Source organism: Pelodiscus sinensis, chromosome 2 (assembly GCF_049634645.1).
Source record: "Pelodiscus sinensis isolate JC-2024 chromosome 2, ASM4963464v1, whole genome shotgun sequence".
NCBI classification, from domain to species: Eukaryota; Metazoa; Chordata; order Testudines; family Trionychidae; genus Pelodiscus; species Pelodiscus sinensis.
The window spans coordinates 200,090,432-200,110,853 of record NC_134712.1 but is presented as its reverse complement, the minus strand read 5'-3'; the positions used below and the strand labels follow the sequence as shown (position 1 = coordinate 200,110,853).

The 20,422-nt window shown below is 40.2% G+C and overlaps 1 protein-coding gene across 8 annotated transcripts in view; it reads left to right on the top strand.

Moving 5' to 3' along the window:
* The window catches only part of DNAH11 (dynein axonemal heavy chain 11), a 273,839-nt gene that overhangs the window by 213,109 nt on the left and 40,308 nt on the right, over positions 1 to 20,422 (top strand). For all 8 annotated transcript variants that reach the window (XM_075922225.1, XM_075922224.1, XM_075922226.1 and 5 more), the window contains 5 exons: positions 1,716 to 1,838; positions 11,451 to 11,655; positions 14,417 to 14,581; positions 18,291 to 18,431; positions 19,446 to 19,616. In XM_075922225.1, coding sequence (XP_075778340.1) covers positions 1,716 to 1,838; positions 11,451 to 11,655; positions 14,417 to 14,581; positions 18,291 to 18,431; positions 19,446 to 19,616 — 805 coding nt within the window. The remainder of the gene's footprint in view (positions 1 to 1,715; positions 1,839 to 11,450; positions 11,656 to 14,416; positions 14,582 to 18,290; positions 18,432 to 19,445; positions 19,617 to 20,422) is intronic.

Genomic DNA, 20,422 nt, shown 5'->3' with positions numbered 1-20,422 from the left:
ACTTTTAGATTTGAAATATTATAATACTGAAGCCGGAATAAAATAAATGTTGGAGATGCTTTGCCCGTAAAGGACAAATTAATTTTCCTATAAATAGAATGCTAAAATGAAAGATTTTAATCAGTTTCCTGATTACTGAACATTATAAAGTATAATTTAGTATATAGGATAAATACATATATGTACCTAATGCACAGATGGAGACTCAGTCTAGTGATGATATACAGAAGACTGCATTCAGTAGCAATGGAAAACCCACTTTGAAATTCTGATAGCTAAGTGCGAATGGAATCAAATTTAGGTTGATATCACTTCTTTGGAATGGGTTTGTTTTTATCTTCTCTCATGATGACTTTGATTTATTGAGGGGATTGTGCTAAGTTTTGAACTGAACATTATTTTATTCACTGCAGTAAAATATCTTTGAAACGACCACATCTTTTTAATAGTGTTCAAAACCTTTTAAAGACGGTCATGCTCTATAAGTGGCTAGGTTAATATATGTTATTGAAATCCAGGTACAACAGTTACATAGCATAGTACAGGAAATGATCTCAATAATGCCTAATTTTTAACCGTTGTGAACAATGTAGGTTCTATCTGCCTCCCTTTTTTATACTTGTCCCATTCAGCCCCTTCTTCTATTGCTTTCCCAACCCACCCAAATAATTGTCCCCTTTGTCATCTCCCACTCTTCTCAGTCTTCCCTATTGCCTCATTATGCCTAAAATTATATAGTTTTGTCCATATGCCTATCCTCCCAAACCCAGTTCACTGAGCTATCTGCCTCTCCTCTTTCAAGTCTTCTTAAAATACAGTTCTTCAAGGAGTCATTGAAATCCTAAGGCAGTATTCACTTTATAGTGGAGAGTCCACCCAAAATCCTAAAACAAAAATAATGGAGCCAACAAGACACACTCAGATTCACTGTCATTTACTTTTTGTGGCATTTAATTCCATTCCTAAATATTTTTATGATTATTTATTTCAGTTACTTTTTTTCTTTGTCTTGTGGTAATGCCTTGGAGCCCCAGTCATGGGCAGAGTCCCATTGTAATAGGCACGTTGCAAACCCAGAACAAATCACTTGAGAGAAAACATCACCTGCATGTGAATTTGGTTTGTTCTGTGAATTTTTGATGTAAGCGTTCACATCAGTAGTTATTCATGGTAGGCCCTTGTCCTCATTTTGCTTGAACAAAGCCCAGGCCCACTGACAAAGGGGGAAACTGCCCAGAGCCTGGCAATTAAAAAGGGCCCAGGGATCCCTCCCGGCTGCTGTTGCCACCATTGCAGCAGTGGTGGCAGCAGCCAGGAGTCCCAGCTCTTCAAATTGCTGCTGGAGCCCCATGCAGCATGCTCCAGGTGGCACTGAAGGGCTGGCAGGGGAAGCTAGCCTCCACCCCACCCTGTTGGCCCAACGACCCATCCTTTGTGAAAGCATAGAGCCAACCCCCTCCCATCTGGTCCTGTCAGAACCCCTAATAAAGCCTAACTCATGTTTGTTACTAGATAAATAGCAGTAAGGAATAAAGATTTATACCTCAAAATTACTGAATTATTAATCATTGGAAAATACCTTTATGAATGCAATACATCAGGCTTTGGCAGAACCTTGTATAAATATTTCTCCAGTTTGTGTAATCTAAAACAGAAACATGATTGCTCCATAACTTGCACGTTATCTAATAGGTGGGGTTGTTTATTGTGTTAAGGTTTTTGAAGACCATTGAAAGAGCGTTGGCCTATGGAGATACCATCCTAATTGAAAACTTGCATGAAACGGTAGACCCAGTACTCAATCACTTACTTGGAAGAAACACAATTAAAAAAGGGAAGTAAGTATTCTTGTGCACTCAGAATTTTTAGTTGGGAGTTACTGTCAAGAGCACTGTGTGTTTTTCTTTTTCTTACCTTCTCTTCAGAATTCTTATGTCTTTTTCAAGAAGGGTGATGAGTTAAAACTGCGGTGATGAGTAAATATCAAATAGTTGGACATCTGGCTGTGGTTAGATAAGCACCCAAAAGTTCATATGTATATCAAAATGTAAAACCACCAATGCCATCCAAATTTTAAAAACTGGCCTGGAAATATTATGACTAGAATATCTTCTGGGATTTCTCCTGCTTTTTCTACCCTTAGCTAGAAACTGGAAGTGCAGAGTTATGCAAAATTAGGAAAAGGTAAACAAAGTTCTTTGAACCTCAGCAACAGTTTGCTTTATTTGTAAAATAGTATTGTCTATTGTAAATGTCTCCTATGATCATTACATCCTTTTTAGTTAAATGTACATCACTTAAAAGTAAATTTATTCGCAATGACTGGCAAATTATAAAGATTTAATAAACTAGAACAGACATATGAAGGAGACTGTCCTACAACCCTTTTTTTATTGACAAAATGTTGCTACCTGATCTGAAATCCATTAAAGTCCATAAGAGTCTTTCTACTGAAGTCAGTAAACTTTGGCTTGGGAGTTAATTGATAGTCCTTTGTGGGCAGTAGAGGATAATACTCTCTTGTATCTCTAGACCTGAAACTTCTATGGTCACAGATGAGGCATGCTGGTGGGACTGTGCTGTACCTGTTCTGTGGTTGAAAATGCCAGTCTCCAGTGCTCTCCAGCACTTTTCATAAAAGTATCAATTAGTATATTGTGTATTAAGATTTTTAAATAAATGTATGACACATCAGCTGCTGCTGCTGCAGTCACTTTGGAGAGATGTTTTAGTTACATCATTTCAAACCTGGCATGAATCTGTTCAGTTTGATTGGTCTTTTCATCTGAAATATGGCAATGTGGTCTCTAAGAACATAAGAACAGCCATACTGGATCAGACCAATGGTCCATCCAGCCCAGTATCCTGTCTGCCAACAGTGGCCAATACCGGATGCCCAGAGGGAGGGAACACAACAGGTAATCCTCACATGATCTCTCCCCTGTTGCCCAGCTCCAGAGAAACAGAGGCTAGGGACACCATTGCTACCCATCCTGGCTAATAGCTATTGATGGATCTAACCTCCATGAATCTGTCTAGCTCTTTTTTGAAAATTGTTGAAGTCCTAGCCTTTACCACATCCTCTGGAAAGGAGTTCCAGAGGTTGTGTGCTGAGTGAAGAAAAACTTATTTTTATTTGTTTTAAATTTGCTGCCTATTAACCTCTGGTCAAATACAAGTTTTCATTTTTTCAGGCTATGAGAAATCTCTTCAACAGTTTTGAATTCTGCAAGAGTAAAACATAGAACGGGTTTGTTTCCCTTATTCTCAGCTAAATATGCCATGGTTTCTTTGAGGCCTTCTGACTAGCCAATGGAGACTGACAGAATGGACCATAGTTTCATATGTCCCTCAAGCAGATGAGGCCAAGTGAAATATGCTTGTTTGGTTAGTGATTTGGTTATTCACACAGCAGGAGATTAGTGGATGGCAAAATACTACTTGTATTTGCCAAAACAAAAAAATACCCATTTTTGGGCAGGTTACCCACATGTTCTCCTTATTTGTCAAAAACCAGGTGTATGTTGCTTGCATATAAATGCTATGGAACATACACAAGTTCAGCATCTTGGACTGGACTGATTGTATTTGCATGTATGCCAGTGTAAATTTGAAATAATTCTATTAACTCCTGATTTTGCTGGTATAAAATTGGTGTGATCCAGAATCTGGTCCTATGGTCCCAAAAGTCTGCCTATCTAATTTCAGATGTGCTGTAAGAAAGACAGTATAGTAGGGAGGAGGTGAGGTGGAGCAGGGGTTACAGCGGTATAAGTATACAGGAATTCAGCAACAGCTTATGCATAGCTGATGGAGCAATATATAGGTGTCTATACACACTAGTCAATTTAAATTTAGTAATCAGTGGTTACATCTACATTGGCCCCTATTCCGTAATAGGGATGCTAATGTAGCACTTGGGAATAGGCAAATCCGCGGGGGATTTAAATATCCCCCGCGGGATTTGCATTTTCATGGCTGCCGCTTTTTTCCGGCTTGTAGATAAGCCGGAGAAAAGCGCCAGTCTGGACGCAATCCTCCGGAAAATAAGCTCTTTTCCGGAGGATCTCTTATTCCTACTTTCAAGGAATAAGAGATCCTCCGGAAAATAAGCTATTTTCCGGAGGATCGCATCCAGACTGGCGCTTTTCTCCGGCTTATCTACAAGCCGTAAAAAAGCGGCAGCCATGAAAATGCAAATGCCGCGGGGGATATTTAAATCCCCCGCGGATTTGCCTATTCCCAAGTGCTACATTAGCATCCCTATTACAGAATAGGGGCCAATGTAGACACAGCCAGTGTGTTTAAGTGTTATTTGTGGGAATGAATAAAAGCTAACATTTGAAAGATATTACATTCATGAAAGATGTGTGTCATGTTTACCTCCTGAGGTGGTGAAAATATGCAGACTTCCCCTAGTAAACCAGCAAACTTTTCAGCATTCTGTTTTTTAGTAGTTGTGTCAGACATTTGTTTTTTCTTCTTAATAAAGAAAGACTAGAAAGATGTTTGTGATAGATATGGTGCAGTCCAACAGTTGAAGTTCATTAATAATTGGAATGTTGTAGAGTATGAAGTAATGAATACTAATTACTCCTTTCATGTCTGACAGCACCCTGCAGACCAATACATCAGCCTAGACTTTAATTTGGTTCTAGTAATGGTTTCATCAATAGTACATTAATTCTGTGTTTGAAAAGATATACAGTTGAACCTGACCCACACAGTAGATACTGCTATCATAAAATGGCCACATACTGACAACAACTGAATAATTAGAAATAATTAAATCCACTGAACTTCAGACAATCCTAATTTTAAGTAAAATATATCTTATAATATCAATCGACAGAAAGCATAGCTGTGAAGATATATCAACTTGTCCTTCCAAAGCAAATTTATTAGCTTGTATATTAAAAAATTTGCTGATCTGTGAAGCAACTTCATAAAATTATATCCCACCATAGTTTACTGGGATTATTCTAGATCTTAAATCTTGTAAAGTAGCATAATACCAATTTATGGTGGTGTTTCTGAATTAAGACTGCTGTCAAAATTCTCAGCTTTAGAGAATCTCATATATAATGCGCTCATGCAACATGAATAATTGCAGTGGGAGTGATGGGTTCGGTTGCTAGGACCCCCTTGGGACTGTCACTTGGTATGTTGGATTAACACTGAGCCCACCTTCCTGCCCTCGTGGGCATCTCTTAACTTTGTCTTGCTGAGCCATGCCCTAGGCCTCCTCCAGCAGTGATGGAGTTGGGGGTCACAGCCCTCTACAATATGATTCAAACATAGAGATCAGATCAGCCCTAGGAAGGGACCTGAACTAAAGGGACTTGCTTCAGCACAGCCTCAATGGCACCTGAACCCCAGATACAGCCATCTTAATCTGTATGAAATTTTATACAAAGTAAGCGCATGGTATTCACCCTCTTTCTCGGGGTAGAGAGAGAGATGCACAACTGCTTCTCCGCCCCCCCCCTCCCCCCCCAGGTATTAATTATTTACACTGGGTTTATTAATAAACACAGCAGGCAGTACAAAGTGAGTTACCAAACCGAATAAAACAGAACAGGGTAAGATTAATACACTAAAGAGACTAAGTTACATGTACTATCTCGCTCTCAGAATTTACCTAGTAAGTTTCTTTCACAGACTGGCAAGCATTCCATTCTGGGCTTGATCCTTCCCCTTCCTCAGTCGTAGATGTTTCTAGCAGTCATCTTGGGTGAGGTAGCCAGGGAGATCTCACCAAATAGATTGCCTCACTCCTCATCCTTAAATAGGATTTATATAAGGCAGGATTCCATTGTTTGAAACCCAGCTCCCAGCTACTCATGGTAAAAGTGTGTGGTTTAAGATGGATTCCCGTGTCAGGTGATATGGTCATATGTCTCTTCAAGACCTATATCTCAGCTCCATACTTTACTGGCTCATCCATGTGTCTGCAGGAAGGCTAAGCTTCATTGTCTCTTTGTTAATGGGCCTTTATAGCCTGAAGTACTATTAATGGCCTCCCTTTTGCCTAGCTACATTAATAATACAGGTTTATACTCCATATTCCTAACTTGAGCTACAAAGATGATACATGCATAGAAATGGGAAAATCATATTCAGTAGATCATAGCTTTTCCAATTATATGTGACATGAGTATTTCACATAAAGCATATTCCCATTATGTCCAGGCCCACCGACAAGAGTGGGGAGAGGAAAAGGGGACAGTTGCTCCAAGGACCTGGTGATTCAAAGTGGCCTGGGGCTCCTGGCCCAGCAGTTGCAGCAGCCAGAGCCCCGGGCCCTTTAAATCAATGCTGGAGTGCCACTCTGACGGCTGGGGCAGGGAGGCAGCGCTGTGGTCTGGGCAGTGCTGAGAGCTGGCTGCTCCAGCTCCGTCCCTTCTTCATGAGGTCCTGCCCCTTTCAGGAGATGTGGAGCCAGGCTCCCTCTCTCCCACCCCCCGACCTTGCCTCGGGGGGCCTATAGAAGCAGTCGGTGCCTCTGGTTATGTCATATTCATATTCATATTCATATTCATAAGAATAGTTTCATAAAGTATATGGAATGCCCCATTACAGTGGGTACTTGGCATCTCTGAAAATCGGGCTTACTATCTTAGGCACCTACAACTAAAAATCTTGGCCATGCAAATATATTTTCTCTCTAAAAGCCACCTTAACAGGTAGTATGTACTGGATTGGGAGCCCCTTTTCACAAAAAGGATTGGGAAATTATGAAGTGCAGATTGTTCTTTGAGATGATTTCTGGTTTGGTTGTACATGTAGTTGCAGCATTAGTCTGATAACGTACTGTCCATGCAAGTAAGACATGACTGTTATGTATTGTTTAGGTAATAGCAAGACAATTAACTCAGTTTCTATACAGGAATACCTTTCATTTTCTTGAACGTCTTGCCAGCTGTGCAACTTTCAGGCTGATTTTTCCCCACAAAACTAGTGTGACCAACTAGTACAGTCAGCCTGCTGAGATTGCTAAGTAACAGCTTCAGTTTGCGTCTGATTTGTTCAGTTTTGCTCTCTGCTTTAGTTGCTGGAGTTCAGAAGTGTGAAGCAGAAGCTTTTAATTTAAACAGCGGGGTTTGAAATAAAGCGTTTTTATAAATCAATTGAACAGTGTTTTTTCCCCTCTACAAAGTAGAAAAATATTGTTTCCCTTGCTTTCTTGTCCAAAAGAATCTACCACCTCTCTCCATCTTCTCTGGGCTGCTCTAAAATGTAGTACTAGGAGAAGTCTGACATATTTTATACCATTTAGAACAAAGATGGGCAATAATATTCGCAGGGGAAGGGTCCGTTCAAGAATTTTGGTAAAATGTCAAGACTTTTGGTAAAATTGGCCTGCACATTTCTACTATGTTAATGGGGAGGGTGCAGGAGGGAGTTCCAGGTCTTGGATGGAATTTTTTTGAAGGGATCTCTGGGCAGAAGACCGGGTGCTGGAGAGGGTGTGGGAGCTGGGAGGGAGTCTGAGCATAACAGGGAATTCTGAGCGGGGGAAGGAAGTTTGGGTGCAGGGGCTAGGTGGGAGTTTGGGTGCAGGAGAGGGGATTGTGACCTAGGAATTAAGCTTGATGTTCAGGAGGTGGTGCCAGTTTCAAGTTTCTGGCAAATGGGAGTTGTGAGGATGGTTCTGGGGCAATGCACAGAGACCTACTCCCTTCCTCCCCCAAAGGGAGTCCTAAGTCCTTAGTCCTAATCTAAGAACACTTGTGGAGGACAGATCCAATCAGAAGTCACCCCGAGTATGCTGTATTATAAACTAAGTGTAAATGTTTCTTTTTTTATTATTTGAAGTTAATGACAGTTCTACTAACACATGATTGAGTAAAACATTTCCACCTGTTTTGAAATTTCCAGTGAGCCATGTATTCTTTTTTTTAATCTTATTCTTGGGGACATGGTTAGTGCACATGCCTGATTTAAATCTTGTGGCCCACTGAAATGTAGAAGTGGTACTCCTGGACGACCCACTAGCCTCGGTTGTCCATCACTGCTATACATCTAATACATACAGCTCTTTTAAGTTTAAGTAGTCAAGCTATTTACTACAAAAAGCTGCTGTTCAAGTTACAAGATGGATCAGGATTCCTCACCTTTTTCAGACAATGAGGCCATATTCATCCACTCAGGACTTTTCCTCCTTAGCAATTCTCTTCTAGATTCTTGGGTGTAACTCTGCCTTTTTTCCCAGACAACAAACCTGTCAGGGAAGAGTTCTTCCTTTCAGTAGATTAGTTCAGCCATGGTAATTTGAGCCACAGGATGTGAAGTCTCAGCTTCCAGATCTTTCAGAGTATCTGCCAGTCCAAGGCATAGCTTTCCATAAAGCAGCTTTCTTTGAATAGGTCATCAGAACTGTCTCTGTTCTTGATCCTTTGATGCAGAAGTCTTTCATTCCTTTCACTTGGGGGTTGGGAAAAAATGGGGGTATTGCTTTGGGTGTCAGATCCTAAAAAAAAAAAAAAAAGAACAGAGATGATTTTGTTGACTCTCTTGGTTGTTTCTGTTTTCAAACCTAATCAATCTTGTACTGAGCTGGCCTCGGAAACTTCCCTTATTCCAGAACTACTCTCCTGAAGACAAATCCCTTTTGCCAACTTCTGGTGCTCCAAACTAATGTACATAAACTGAGTGAAACTGCTTCTTAGATTAAGACTTCTTCTCTGAAGTTCCTGAGTAGTGAGCAACAAAAAAGATGAAGCTGTGATAGCTGCCTAGTCTTTTTAAAAAACAAGCCACTTATTGATTTAGTCACCTAACTGGAAACTCCTGTTTTTGAAAATGTTGGCTTTGTGCCCACTAATCAGCCATATCCATCATTCGTAGACCCATTAGAAGACAGGAGTTTAGTTCCCAACCTTCATTCTGAGATTCTTAAAACAGCAAAACATTGTGGCAAAGACCTTGCTATTTTCATGGTGTTACAGGTGCTTTGGGATGCAACTCTGGGACATACGTGTATCTCACTTTATTTTGAAGTAGCCCTTTGGGCTGTGATAACTTCTACTAGTAAAGTGGGGGTGGTCTATCTTTTTTTCTCTGAAAGCCTCGCTTAACCCTAAGGAACCTCCACTGTCAGACTTGTTTGAAAGGTCTTCTGCCATGTTCCTTGGCAGGAGGAGACGTGATGCAGTGTGTTCAGATTATGTCTATTGGTAAGATGGGAAAAGAGAAGCCTACAACCAAAAGTAATCCTTCGTAGTAATTCCTGTACAGTTTACGCTTGCACTGCCTCTCCAATCAGAATTCCACACTTTCATACTCCAGAATTAATTTCTAGATAGATATAGTTCATGAAATGTTTCTGTTGTACATTTTTCCATCCCTTTGGTTAACATCATTGGTGCTCACATTCCTTGAACCATGAGAGAGCAATAACAAAACATTTATTTTCCCCCGCTCTGTGATTAACAAAAAGGTCAGTATAGCTGCAGTTATAAAACCCACTGAGTCATGATGTAGGTTTTGCCTTTCATAGATGATAACCATGGAAATTGATAATTTACTACTTCTGTGAACTGAGAACCCATAAAACAATACATCTACTCAAGAGTCCAGAGCTCATTTAACAGCCAGAAATCCTTTCATTTTATAAGGTGGTTCTGTTCCCTTGATAGTATTCCCACTGACAAAGCCAACTGATGGTCTCCTCGGTCAGAGACCTGATTCCAACACCCTTATGCTTGTGTATATGTATGTTGCACTGAGGTCAAAATTACCCTCTTAGATGAGCTCAGATGTATTTGATTCTGATGTTTTCCTCTCCAGACCAGTATAGAATTGCACATGAGGAGCTTAATGTGTTGCAAGAACATAGTATCAGAGTTTAAATCTGCCTCGCTGAACTGAGAAGTGAACTTCATCCTTATGTATTAAATCCTACCCCAAAAAATGACAAACTGAATGCTGGATCCTTTTTAGCACTGTTTTAAATGGGATTCAGGCCATTTATATTTAGGTGCCTAAATAAGAATTTAGGAGTCTAGCTTCATGCTCCAAGTTTCAAAATTTGGCTAGAGTTAATGTGCCTTTTTGCAGGTCAATCAGGTTCACCATCTGCTACAATTCAGGAGCCTTTCTTTTTTCTGATTCTCTAACCTTGTAGGCTCAATGACTGCTGAGCTAGTTGTTGAGATGTGTAGGATACCACCACTCTGTTGTGCAATCTCATTTGTGTCTTTCCACTTGAAGATGCTGTGGAAAGGAAGTAAATAAGACGAGACCAAAGACTACAAAATATTAACTTTTGTTTTTCAAAACTATATGCCATAAAGTATGAGGGCTAGATCAGGGCTACCTCATCTCCATGTCTCATCTTGAGACTTTTCATGTCCCACCTGGGATAAAAGGTGGAACATGAAAAGTATCTCCCTAGTAAGGTCTCCTTGCAACAGTACCACCACAACATAGTGCACGTTGGGACATCACAGTGCGAGCAGAGCCAGGGAGCAGGCTCTTACTTAAGGGATCTTAAGAGGAATAAAATATAAGTTTAGAATCATTCATTCTATGCAGCATGTGACCCAGTAATTAATTTGTTTTGAACAAAGCGTTTTATCAGTCACCTTTAAAAATGCTCTTCTGTTCCTCAGTCAATAGCCTTTTGTCTCTTCTTGTCCTTTATCAGTGTGTCATAAACATGTATTTCTGTTCATTTCTTTGTGTTAACTATTGTAGCTGGAATATTTAAAAGATGCTAAAGAAAACAATTGTAAGAACGCACACAGTTCATGCAATATTTTTTTGTAAGAGTCTCCAAGTTCATGGTAAAGTGCAAGGACACAAGGTTACCTCTGAATTGTGAACTTTTCTATATTGCAGCCTATTTCATTGCTGATAAGCCACAAGCGTATGCTATATGAACAAGCAATCCTATAGAAAAAAGGATGCAATCATAGAATACTAGGACTGGAAGGGACCTCGAGAGGTCATCGAGTCCAGTCCCCTGCCCTCATGGCGGGCCAAATACTGTCTAAACCATCCCTGATAGACATTTATCTAACCTACTCTTAAATATCTCCAGAGATGGAGATTCCACAACCTCCCTGGGCAATTTATTCCAGTGTTTGACCACCCTGACAGTTAGGAACTTTTTCCTAATGTCCAACCTAAAGCTCCCTTGCTGCAGTTTAAGCCCATTGCTTCTTGTTCTATCCCCAGAGGCCAAGATGAACAAGTTTTCCCCTTCCTCCTTATGACATCCTTTTAGATATCTGAAATGATGGCTGAGTCCAAATTTCATTTGCTTCAGATGAATTTTTACCATCCCTATTTTGTACCTCAAACAGCAATTCTTAAGCACTTGGTTTGTATCTTTTTTCTGTTGCATTAAACTTCTTAAGTACTGGTCTTACATAAGGTTAGGGTATTTGTGAATTGCTTTATTCAGTATTGTTTCCATTACTATGCATGTTAACTATTGTCAGGTATATCAAGATTGAAGACAAAGAATGTGAGTTCAACAAGAATTTCCGTCTCATCCTTCACACAAAATTGGCTAACCCTCACTATCAGCCAGAATTACAGGCTCAGACCACCCTCATTAATTTCACTGTCACAAAGGATGGGCTAGAAGACCAGCTGTTAGCTGAGGTTGTTAGTGTTGAAAGGCCTGATTTAGAAAAACTTAAGGTAAGACCACCTTATGACGACCTTAAGGTAAGACCACCTTATGTTTGTGAATGGTGAAATGGACTGACTCCATTCGATGCATTTTGTGAGTCAATGATCTTCAGTCAATAAGCACAAACTAAATTTCATGCCAACAAGTAAGAAGATATGAATGCACTAGTAGGCTTGAGGGCATTGAGTTAAAGGTACTAAGAACCTATTCTTGCTATTTCTACAATGCAGACATATATTTATGGCAGTAATAACCCATTTTACTGTCATTTATGAACAGAAATACTTTTATAAATTGTTGAAAAGGGGTCTTGATTCGATTTGTCATATTTACTGGATGTTATATGAAAGATTAAAAATGTATAGGAGGAAAATTAATAATACAATTATTTCAGATTGCTATAACTCCTTTCTTCCAAAAATCTAAAAACACTTTGCAGGCTCAAATGAATCAAGCCAGTAGCAAGACTGGAGACTATTTTACCCATTTATAGACGGTCAAACTGGTATATGATAAATTACTTCTCAAAGAACAGAGGTGGGAGCAGGATCTGAAAACTTCTCAGCTAAATTCTCCCTTGCATCTGAGCACTGTGTTGTGCAGGTTTGTAGGGACAGCTGTCAGGGAAACAGTTATGCTCCCCTGATCTTCTGAGTTATTTCTCATGGTCCAGTAAAAGTGCCCCCGTAAGAGATCATGTGCTGATTGGGTGCTTCCCTAAAGGAGCATAAACCAATGGGAAGATCAAGGTAGCAGAACAGACCTCCGTCTCACTCCACTAGCCAACATGCTGGGTTGAGAGAGGAGTGGAATAGCAGGAGTTGACTCCATCACCTTTACAGGGGAATTTCCTCTGCCAAGGAATTTTCCATTTGCCAGTTATGATCAGATCCTACTTACTTTGCTCTGCTCAGGGTTATGGAAAGAGTGGAGGGCAGGGAAGTGGAGGAGAACCAAGAGTTTTTAGTGTCATGCTTACATGTTTGACCATGCTATTATACATTACATTATTTGGCTACTATACAGTAACTCCTTGCTTCACGTTCTAGATCAGTGTTAAGGCAGTCGGAGGTGTGCTGCGGAGAACAATAGAGTTCAAAATGGCCACCATTAAAGGGACCGTCGACTTTTTTCCCCCTCAATAAAAAGTCCTTGGTGTTCCTCATTTTAAAAAAAAATATTGTTTGGTGTTCTAGTTATAGTTTTGAGAAATGCTACTTTAAGCAAAGTGATGCTAAGTGACTCATAAGAATGAATGTAAATAGGGAGGATTAGTTTCCAAGGAAATTTTTTTCAACAAGCAAAAGACAGTGTGTACCTATACAGTACGGCTACGTCTAGACTGGCATGATTTTCTGGAAATGCTTTTAATGGAAATGTTTTCCGTTAAAAGCATTTTCGGAAAAGAGTGTCTAGATTGGCATGGATGCTTTTCCGCAAAAGCACTTTTTGCGGAAAAGCGTCCATGCCAATCTAGACGCGCTTTTCCGCAAAAAAGCCCCGATCGCCATTTTCGCGATCGGGGCTTTTTTGCGGAAAACACTACTGTGCTGTCTACACTGGCCCTTTTGCGCAAAAGTTTTTCAGAAAAAGACTTGCCCGAATGGGAGCATCATAGTATTTCCGCAAAAGCACTGACAATCGTACATGAGATCGTCAGTGCTTTTGCGGAAATTCAAGCGGCCAGTGTAGACAGCTGGCAAGTTTTTCCGGAAAAGTGGCTGATTTTTCCGGAAAAACTGGCCAGTCTAGACACAGCCTACATGTTTAAAAAAAATTCGGGATTATTTGGGAAAGTATCTGACAGCCCTTGGAAACACAATAGACCTGCTTTGTGGAAATGGGGTCCAGAGTGGGGGGCTCTATCGATGGATGGGGGAACGTCCTGACATCAGCACCATCTCCCACTCAGCAAGTAGAGAGCTCCCAGAAGCAGCTCCAGGGCTGGGTGGGAGGGGCAGCAGAACTGCTGCTGGCAGCTGCCCAGCCACATAAATTAGTTTGCCAGGAATTTAGGAGAGTTGATGAGGGGGCTGCCAGCCCACCATGGTCTAAGTCCGTAGGAGGACAGACCTGCAAATAGTGGTAAAAAAGCAGGAAGCCAAACAGTGTTGTTTGTTTGGGAGCATTGCACAACTTTAAACAAGCACATGCTCTAATAGATAAGCAACATAACCAGGGCCATCCTTAGGATTTATGGGGCTCTATGCAGTACTGTTAAACTGATACCTCTATGTCCAATGGCAGCCAGGGGTGGGGCAGCAACATAGTACTGAAATATTTTTAAAACTAATTTTACACTAAGGTCCTGTCTACCACCACAGTAAATTCAGAAACAGGCAGTATATACCTATGGTTGACAAATGCCTGTTAAATGGATTCATTACCATTTGAATGACTCTTTCATAGGTTTGATTATTTTGCAAATAGGTCTGGCAGACTTTTTCACTTTTAAGTGAACTAGATACTCTCTGGAGGATGCAGAGCCACAGAACAGAGATAGGGAGAAGCAGGTTGGTGGATATAAAGACCCAGTGGTGCCCCAAATTCTTGGGTGCCGTACTCAATTGCGTATTCTACACATGGGTAAAGATGGCTCTGAACGTAACAATGAAACAATGTTAACCAGGACAAGGTTAAGTGAGGAGTTCTGTAATTGTAACATACTTTTTCATTAGACTAGAAGATGCTAGAAAGCAAACTGAAATAGATTGTGCAAAACATCTTTTGCTGCTGCTGTTTGTCTAAATTTTTCATTTCCTTTCTTAGTCTGTCCTTACCAAACAGCAGAATGATTTCAAGATTGAGCTGAAGCACTTAGAGGATGATCTTCTGCTTCGCCTGTCAGCTGCTGAGGGTAGTTTCTTGGGTGACATGGAGCTGGTAGAGAAACTTGAATCAACGAAGTCTACAGCGGCAGAAATAGAGCATAAGGCAATAACAATTTCTGTTCTTTTAGTTTTAAAAGCCACCAGTAAAATTCAAATTATTAGTTACATATTTTTAAAATGAAGGTGTTTCTAATTATCCATAAATAGACTTTGCTTTGTTTCAATGTTGCTGTTATGCTTATTGTTTGGTAAATGCTCTATATGCAAATCCTATCTTGGTGGTATGTGACTGGTCATATATGTTACAAGGTATAATTTTTTTCCCCTGTTAGTTTTTGAGTCTTTTGGTCGTTGCTCTTCAAATTCTTTTTTGGGCTGCCTAAACACTTGCCAGAATTTATGTTCTATTCTATTTTCCTCAGTAGGATTTTACTTCCAATTTTAAAAGGATGCCTTTTACTTTGTTGTTTAGCTATGATGGTACTTTTTGGCCCTCTGACTTTTTTTTTTAATTTGGGGATATATATTTAATTTATGTAATTTGTGCATCAATTGCGGTGTTTGTTTAAAGTTTCCATGCAGCTTGCAATCATTTTACTTTTGTTACTGTGCCTTTTAATTCATATTTCACTAGCTTCCTCATTTTTGTGTTTTTCCTAAATGCTACTGTATTGGGCCACTTTGGTGTTCCCTCCCACAACAAGGGTTTAATTATCATAAAGTTGCCATTATGAGACAGTTCAGTTATATTTACCTTTGGGACCAAATCTTCTACTGCACTTAGTACTAAATGAAGACTTGCCCCTCCCTTGTGGATTCCGGGACTAGCTGCTCCAAGGAGCAGTCATGTATGGTATCAAAAAACTTTATCTCTGCTTCCAATCCTGAGGTGACATGTACCAATTATTATGAGAATAGTAAAAACCACCCATTATTATTGAGTTTTCTATTTTATTGCCTCTCTGATCTTCCAGCGCATTTCACAGTGACCATCTGCATCCTACTCAGGTAGTTGGTAGTATTTGCCAGCTGCTATATTTTTATTATTCAAGCATGGAATTGTAGAGATTTTGTGATACAGTTTGATTAATTTAAGGTTTTTACTCTATGCTTTTTCACATACAATGCCACTCTTCCACCAGCATGACCTATTCTGTCATTTCCATATACTTTGTACTCTGGTATTAACATATCATATTGATTATCATCATTCTACCAAGTTTCTGTGATACCTATTGTTATGAGGTGTGGTCACAGAATACCTCTGGGGATTGTTCTCCAGTGAAACAGTCATGCCACTGACACACTTCTTCTTGCATCCTGGGGCTCCCCACTACTCTATACTGCTGGGTCAGATCCTCTAGTCTCCCCCAGGTAAGGCACGTATTTGGGGGTTACTGCTCCCTGCACAGCAATGCAGACACTGAACCACTTCAAGCACCAAAATAGAAGATCCAACAGATTGTAACATTAAACTGGATAGGTTACATGAGGTATTTTGTTTAAAGCATCTTTGAGTTATGCATATTTATTTTCACAAGCCAATTTTCATAAAGCATGGGAGGGGAAACAGTCACACTTATTATATAAATGTCGTCATTTAATACAAGATGCTCCAGTTTACCCATCGTAGGGTGTGTCTAGACTACAGCGTTTTGTCAACAAAAGTGGGCTTTTGTTGACAAAACTATACCTGCGTTTACACTACTGCCACATTCTGTCGACACTAAGTCGACAGAACGCGGCAGTTTTGTCGACGGTGGTAAACCTCATTCTATAAGGAATAACACCTTTTTCGAGAGTACTCTGTTGAAAAAAGGCGCTATTGCATGCAAACTGTGCTTTTTCGAAAGAGAGGGTCTAGACTCTCTTTCAAAAAAGCGGCTTGCTTTGTCGACAGTACTGGTTGTAGTCTAGACGCTCTTTTTCGACAGAGGCTTTGTCGACGGTATCTGTTGACAAATCCTCTGTCAAAAAAGGCGTTCATTCTAGACATACCCTTACTATTTAAACTTCTAACGTGATGAAGAAGGAGGGGCTTGATTGGTAAGTTTTCTAATCAAATAAAGGCAAGCTTACACTGTTGTTACGTAAGCAACCTTTCTGCATCAAGAAAACAAATATGAAACATTCACTACTGATATCAGACCTTTTCTTAATCTATAGTTTTAAAATGATAGTTATGCATAGTTACGCATAGTTATGCATAGTTACGCATTGGAGAGGGTCCAGTGGAGGGCAACCAAAATGATTAGGGGGCTGGAGCATATGACTTATAAGGAGAGGCTGAGGGACTTGGGTCTGTTTAGTCTGCAGAAGCGAAGAGTGAGGGGGGATTTGATAGCAGCCTTCAACTTCCTGAAGGGAGGTTCCAAAGAGGATGGAGAGAGGCTGTTCTCAGTAGTGACAGATGGCAGAACAAGGAGCAATGGTCTCAAGTTGTGGTGGGAGAGGTCCAGGTTGGATATTAGGAAAAACTATTTCACTAGGAGGGTGGTGAAGCACTGGAATGGGTTACCTAGGGAAGTAGTGGAGTCTCCATCCCTAGAGGTGTTTAAGTCTCGGCTTGACAAAGCCCTGGCCGGGTTGATTTAGTTGGAATTGGTCCTGCCTAGAGCAGGGGGCTGGACTTGATGACCTTCTGAGGTCTCTTCCAGTTCTATGATTCTATGATAGTAAAGATGGTCAAATCAACACTGATCTGTAGGCAGCAAATTAGTCCAGTTTAATTCTACTTGTGCCAAACAGTTTTTATTGTTTCCTCTACATTGGCTTTCGAGGCTGTATTCCTGTTATATTTCTCACTTAGCCTTGTTAAGATTTTTGTTGGTTACATATGTGTCACTTAGGGTGTGTCTAGACTACAGAGTTTTGTCGACAAAAGTGGACTTTTGTCGACAAAGCTATACCTGCGTCTACACTACCGCTGAGTTCTGTCGACATAACGTCGACAGAACTCAGCAGTTTTGTCGACGCTGGTAAACCTCATTTTACGAGGCATAACACCTTCTGTCGACAGAGTTCTGTCGACAGAAGGTGTTATTGCATGTAAACTGTCCTTTGCGTCTACACTACCATGTCGACAAAGCAGCTTGCTTTGTCGACAGAACTGAATGTAGTCTAGACGCTCTTTGTCGACAGAAGCTTTGTCGACAGTATCTGTCGACAAAGCTTCTGTCGACAAAAGCCTGTAGTCTAGACGTACCCCTAGGCTTGTGGTTCTCAACCTTTCCAGACTATTTTCCTCCCTCCTTTGTGTATCCTGGGTTTTGCATCGCTTAAATACTACTTGCTTACAAAATCTGACATTAAAATACAGAAAAGTAACAACACGCTATTACTGAAAAATTGCTTTCTCGTTTTGTCAGTATGAAATTTTAGTTTGTACTGACTTTGCCAGTGCTTTTTACATAGCCTATTGTAAAACTAGGCACAGATATAGATGAGATGATGCAACCCCTAGAAGACCTCTATGTACCCTTAAGCGTTCATGTGTCCCTCACTGAGAACCTCTGCTTTAGGCTTTGTGTACATTTAAAATGCTACTGTAGCAAATCTGTAATGCTTCAGTGTAGACACTACAGTGATGTGAGGAGTAATCCACCTCCCTGAGTGGTGATATCTGATGGAAGAGTTCTTCTGTTGACCTAGTGCTGTCTAAACCAGGGGTTAGGTCAGCTCTCATGGGGTATGTATTTTTCACACTCCTGAGAGATGTAGCTATGCCAATGTAACTTTTCAATTTTAATTATTCAGATCAGTGTGATAGTTGTAGTATCACCTAGTTCATTTTAAAATGTATCATCCCACAGGTAGCTGAAGCAAAAGAAAATGAAGTGAAAATTAATGAAGCCCGAGAGCATTACAGACCAGCTGCTTTGAGAGCATCTGTCCTTTACTTTGTTGTTAATGATCTGGGAAAAATCAACCCCATCTATCAGTTCTCACTAAAGGTAAAATTTGATTTTCTGGTGCGGTACAAAAGATCAAGCATGAAGGTTTGATTTCAGCAATTAGCCATAGGTTGAACCTCTCTAGTCCAGCACTTTCTGGTCCAGCAACATCCGTTGTATGGCATGATTGTAGTTAGCCAGTTGTCTGCTTATTATGGGTGTGGCCAAGATTCCCACTGTCCCATAAAGTTTGATTACAGCCACCAGTCTTAGCGCTCAGTGTTCCGTGCTGTTGCTTAGCTCTAATTTACACCTAAATGTCTTCTAAGAGCCCAGTAAGCAGTGAAAGTGTTTGTAATGCTGCTAGATAATATTGACCTCCCTGTAGTTTGGCAAATTCTCTGGTTTGGCACCGGTCAGGTTCTGAGGGTGCTGGACTAGAGTGGTTCCACCTGTACCTATTATATTTGTGTCAGATACTAATATTTGCTATGTAAGGGGTTTAGTGTGTTAGATAGAAGGTTATACATTTTCCCACCCATTCCTCACAATATGGAACACCCCCAATAATCTCTTCAGATGTTTACATTCTGATTATGAGAGTCATGCTTACCTTTCTTTTGTTAAGTCTTCCTGGCAGGCCAAGTGAACAGAGTGATTTAAAGCACTCACTAAGTAATACCGTTACAATAAACATACTAAAAATGACTGTCTGAGTACGGAAAATCTCCTTCCTCAGCACGTGTGTATGACCAGGCTTTTCACTTTGATAGAATGTGTTGATTTTAGTATGTCTAGTGAGCTGGAGAGATTCATGGAGTCAGTTGGCATATATTCTTTGCTCCTGAGTTAAATGAGTAGACTGAAAAAATATTGCCATTTGTAATTCCCTCTTCTTGCCCCATTGGAACGAACTTTCTCCAGGTTTACCCTCAGCAACTTTTATCCAGTATCTTATTTTGCATTGCTCGGGCACTTACTTTGTAAACCTTGCATTGGACATCTGTGAAATTGCTCTTTAAACAAACACACACACAAATTTTTAAAAAATAATCTGATCCTACATCTCCTTAGGCCTTCAACACAGTCTTCCATAAAGCAGTTGAACGGGCTGAAGCATCAGAAGATCTACAGGGGCGCATCACCAACCTGATAGAAGTTATTACATACTCTGCTTTCCTTTACACCAGTCGGGGACTTTTTGAAAGGGATAAACTCACCTTTCTTGCCCAGACAACATTTCAGGTGAGGGGGAGGGGATCAGGTAGTAGTGGTGGAGAGTGTGGTTTATTTTACCTAATTCTCATTTCCAAGGAAACTTCAGGGTAAGAGGATATGTTATATTATTCCTGCAGTTGTACAACACCTAACATACTCTGAATGCTACTGCAATGTGAATAATACTAACTTCCATGAGTATTTTATGTAAGTATTTATTTTCTTTGAGCATTTAAAAATGTTGTTATACACCTCTAAGGACATTATAAGGATGAAAATTATGGAAGTGCTTCTTGGTAAGGTTGTGTAGAATTTGGCTTTTGTAGCATAGAGTCTCCAAGTAATAATATAGAAGATAGGCCAGATAGGATACAAATAAATAATCAATAGGTCCCTGATCTTGGGGCTGGATGAGACAGGCTACATTTCCTACATTATTTCTCTTTCTGAAAATCTGATCCCCTGGTCAGCATGTGTGTATGACCCTTGTCACAGGCTGTTTTTTATCCATTTCTAAGTTTCTTTGTTCAAGAGTTCCTACCTGAAGGCTAGTCGTTTTGAGAAGGTCTCCTGAATCTGATCAGATTTGATGCATTTCTCCAGAGAGGATAGGAGGTAGTCTTTCAATGGTGGTTTCAGTGTATTGTCCATCTGAACCTTAGGAAATTGAATTAATCATGGCTGAAGTCCTGTGTAGCTGTGGAGAACCCTATTTAGAATTAACTCTCAGGGTAGAGTTATCCACGGATATCTAACATTCATGAAATTAGCATGGATAATTCTCATTCTTCACAGTGTGCAAGGGGAGGAAAGAGAACAGAGAGTAATGCTAG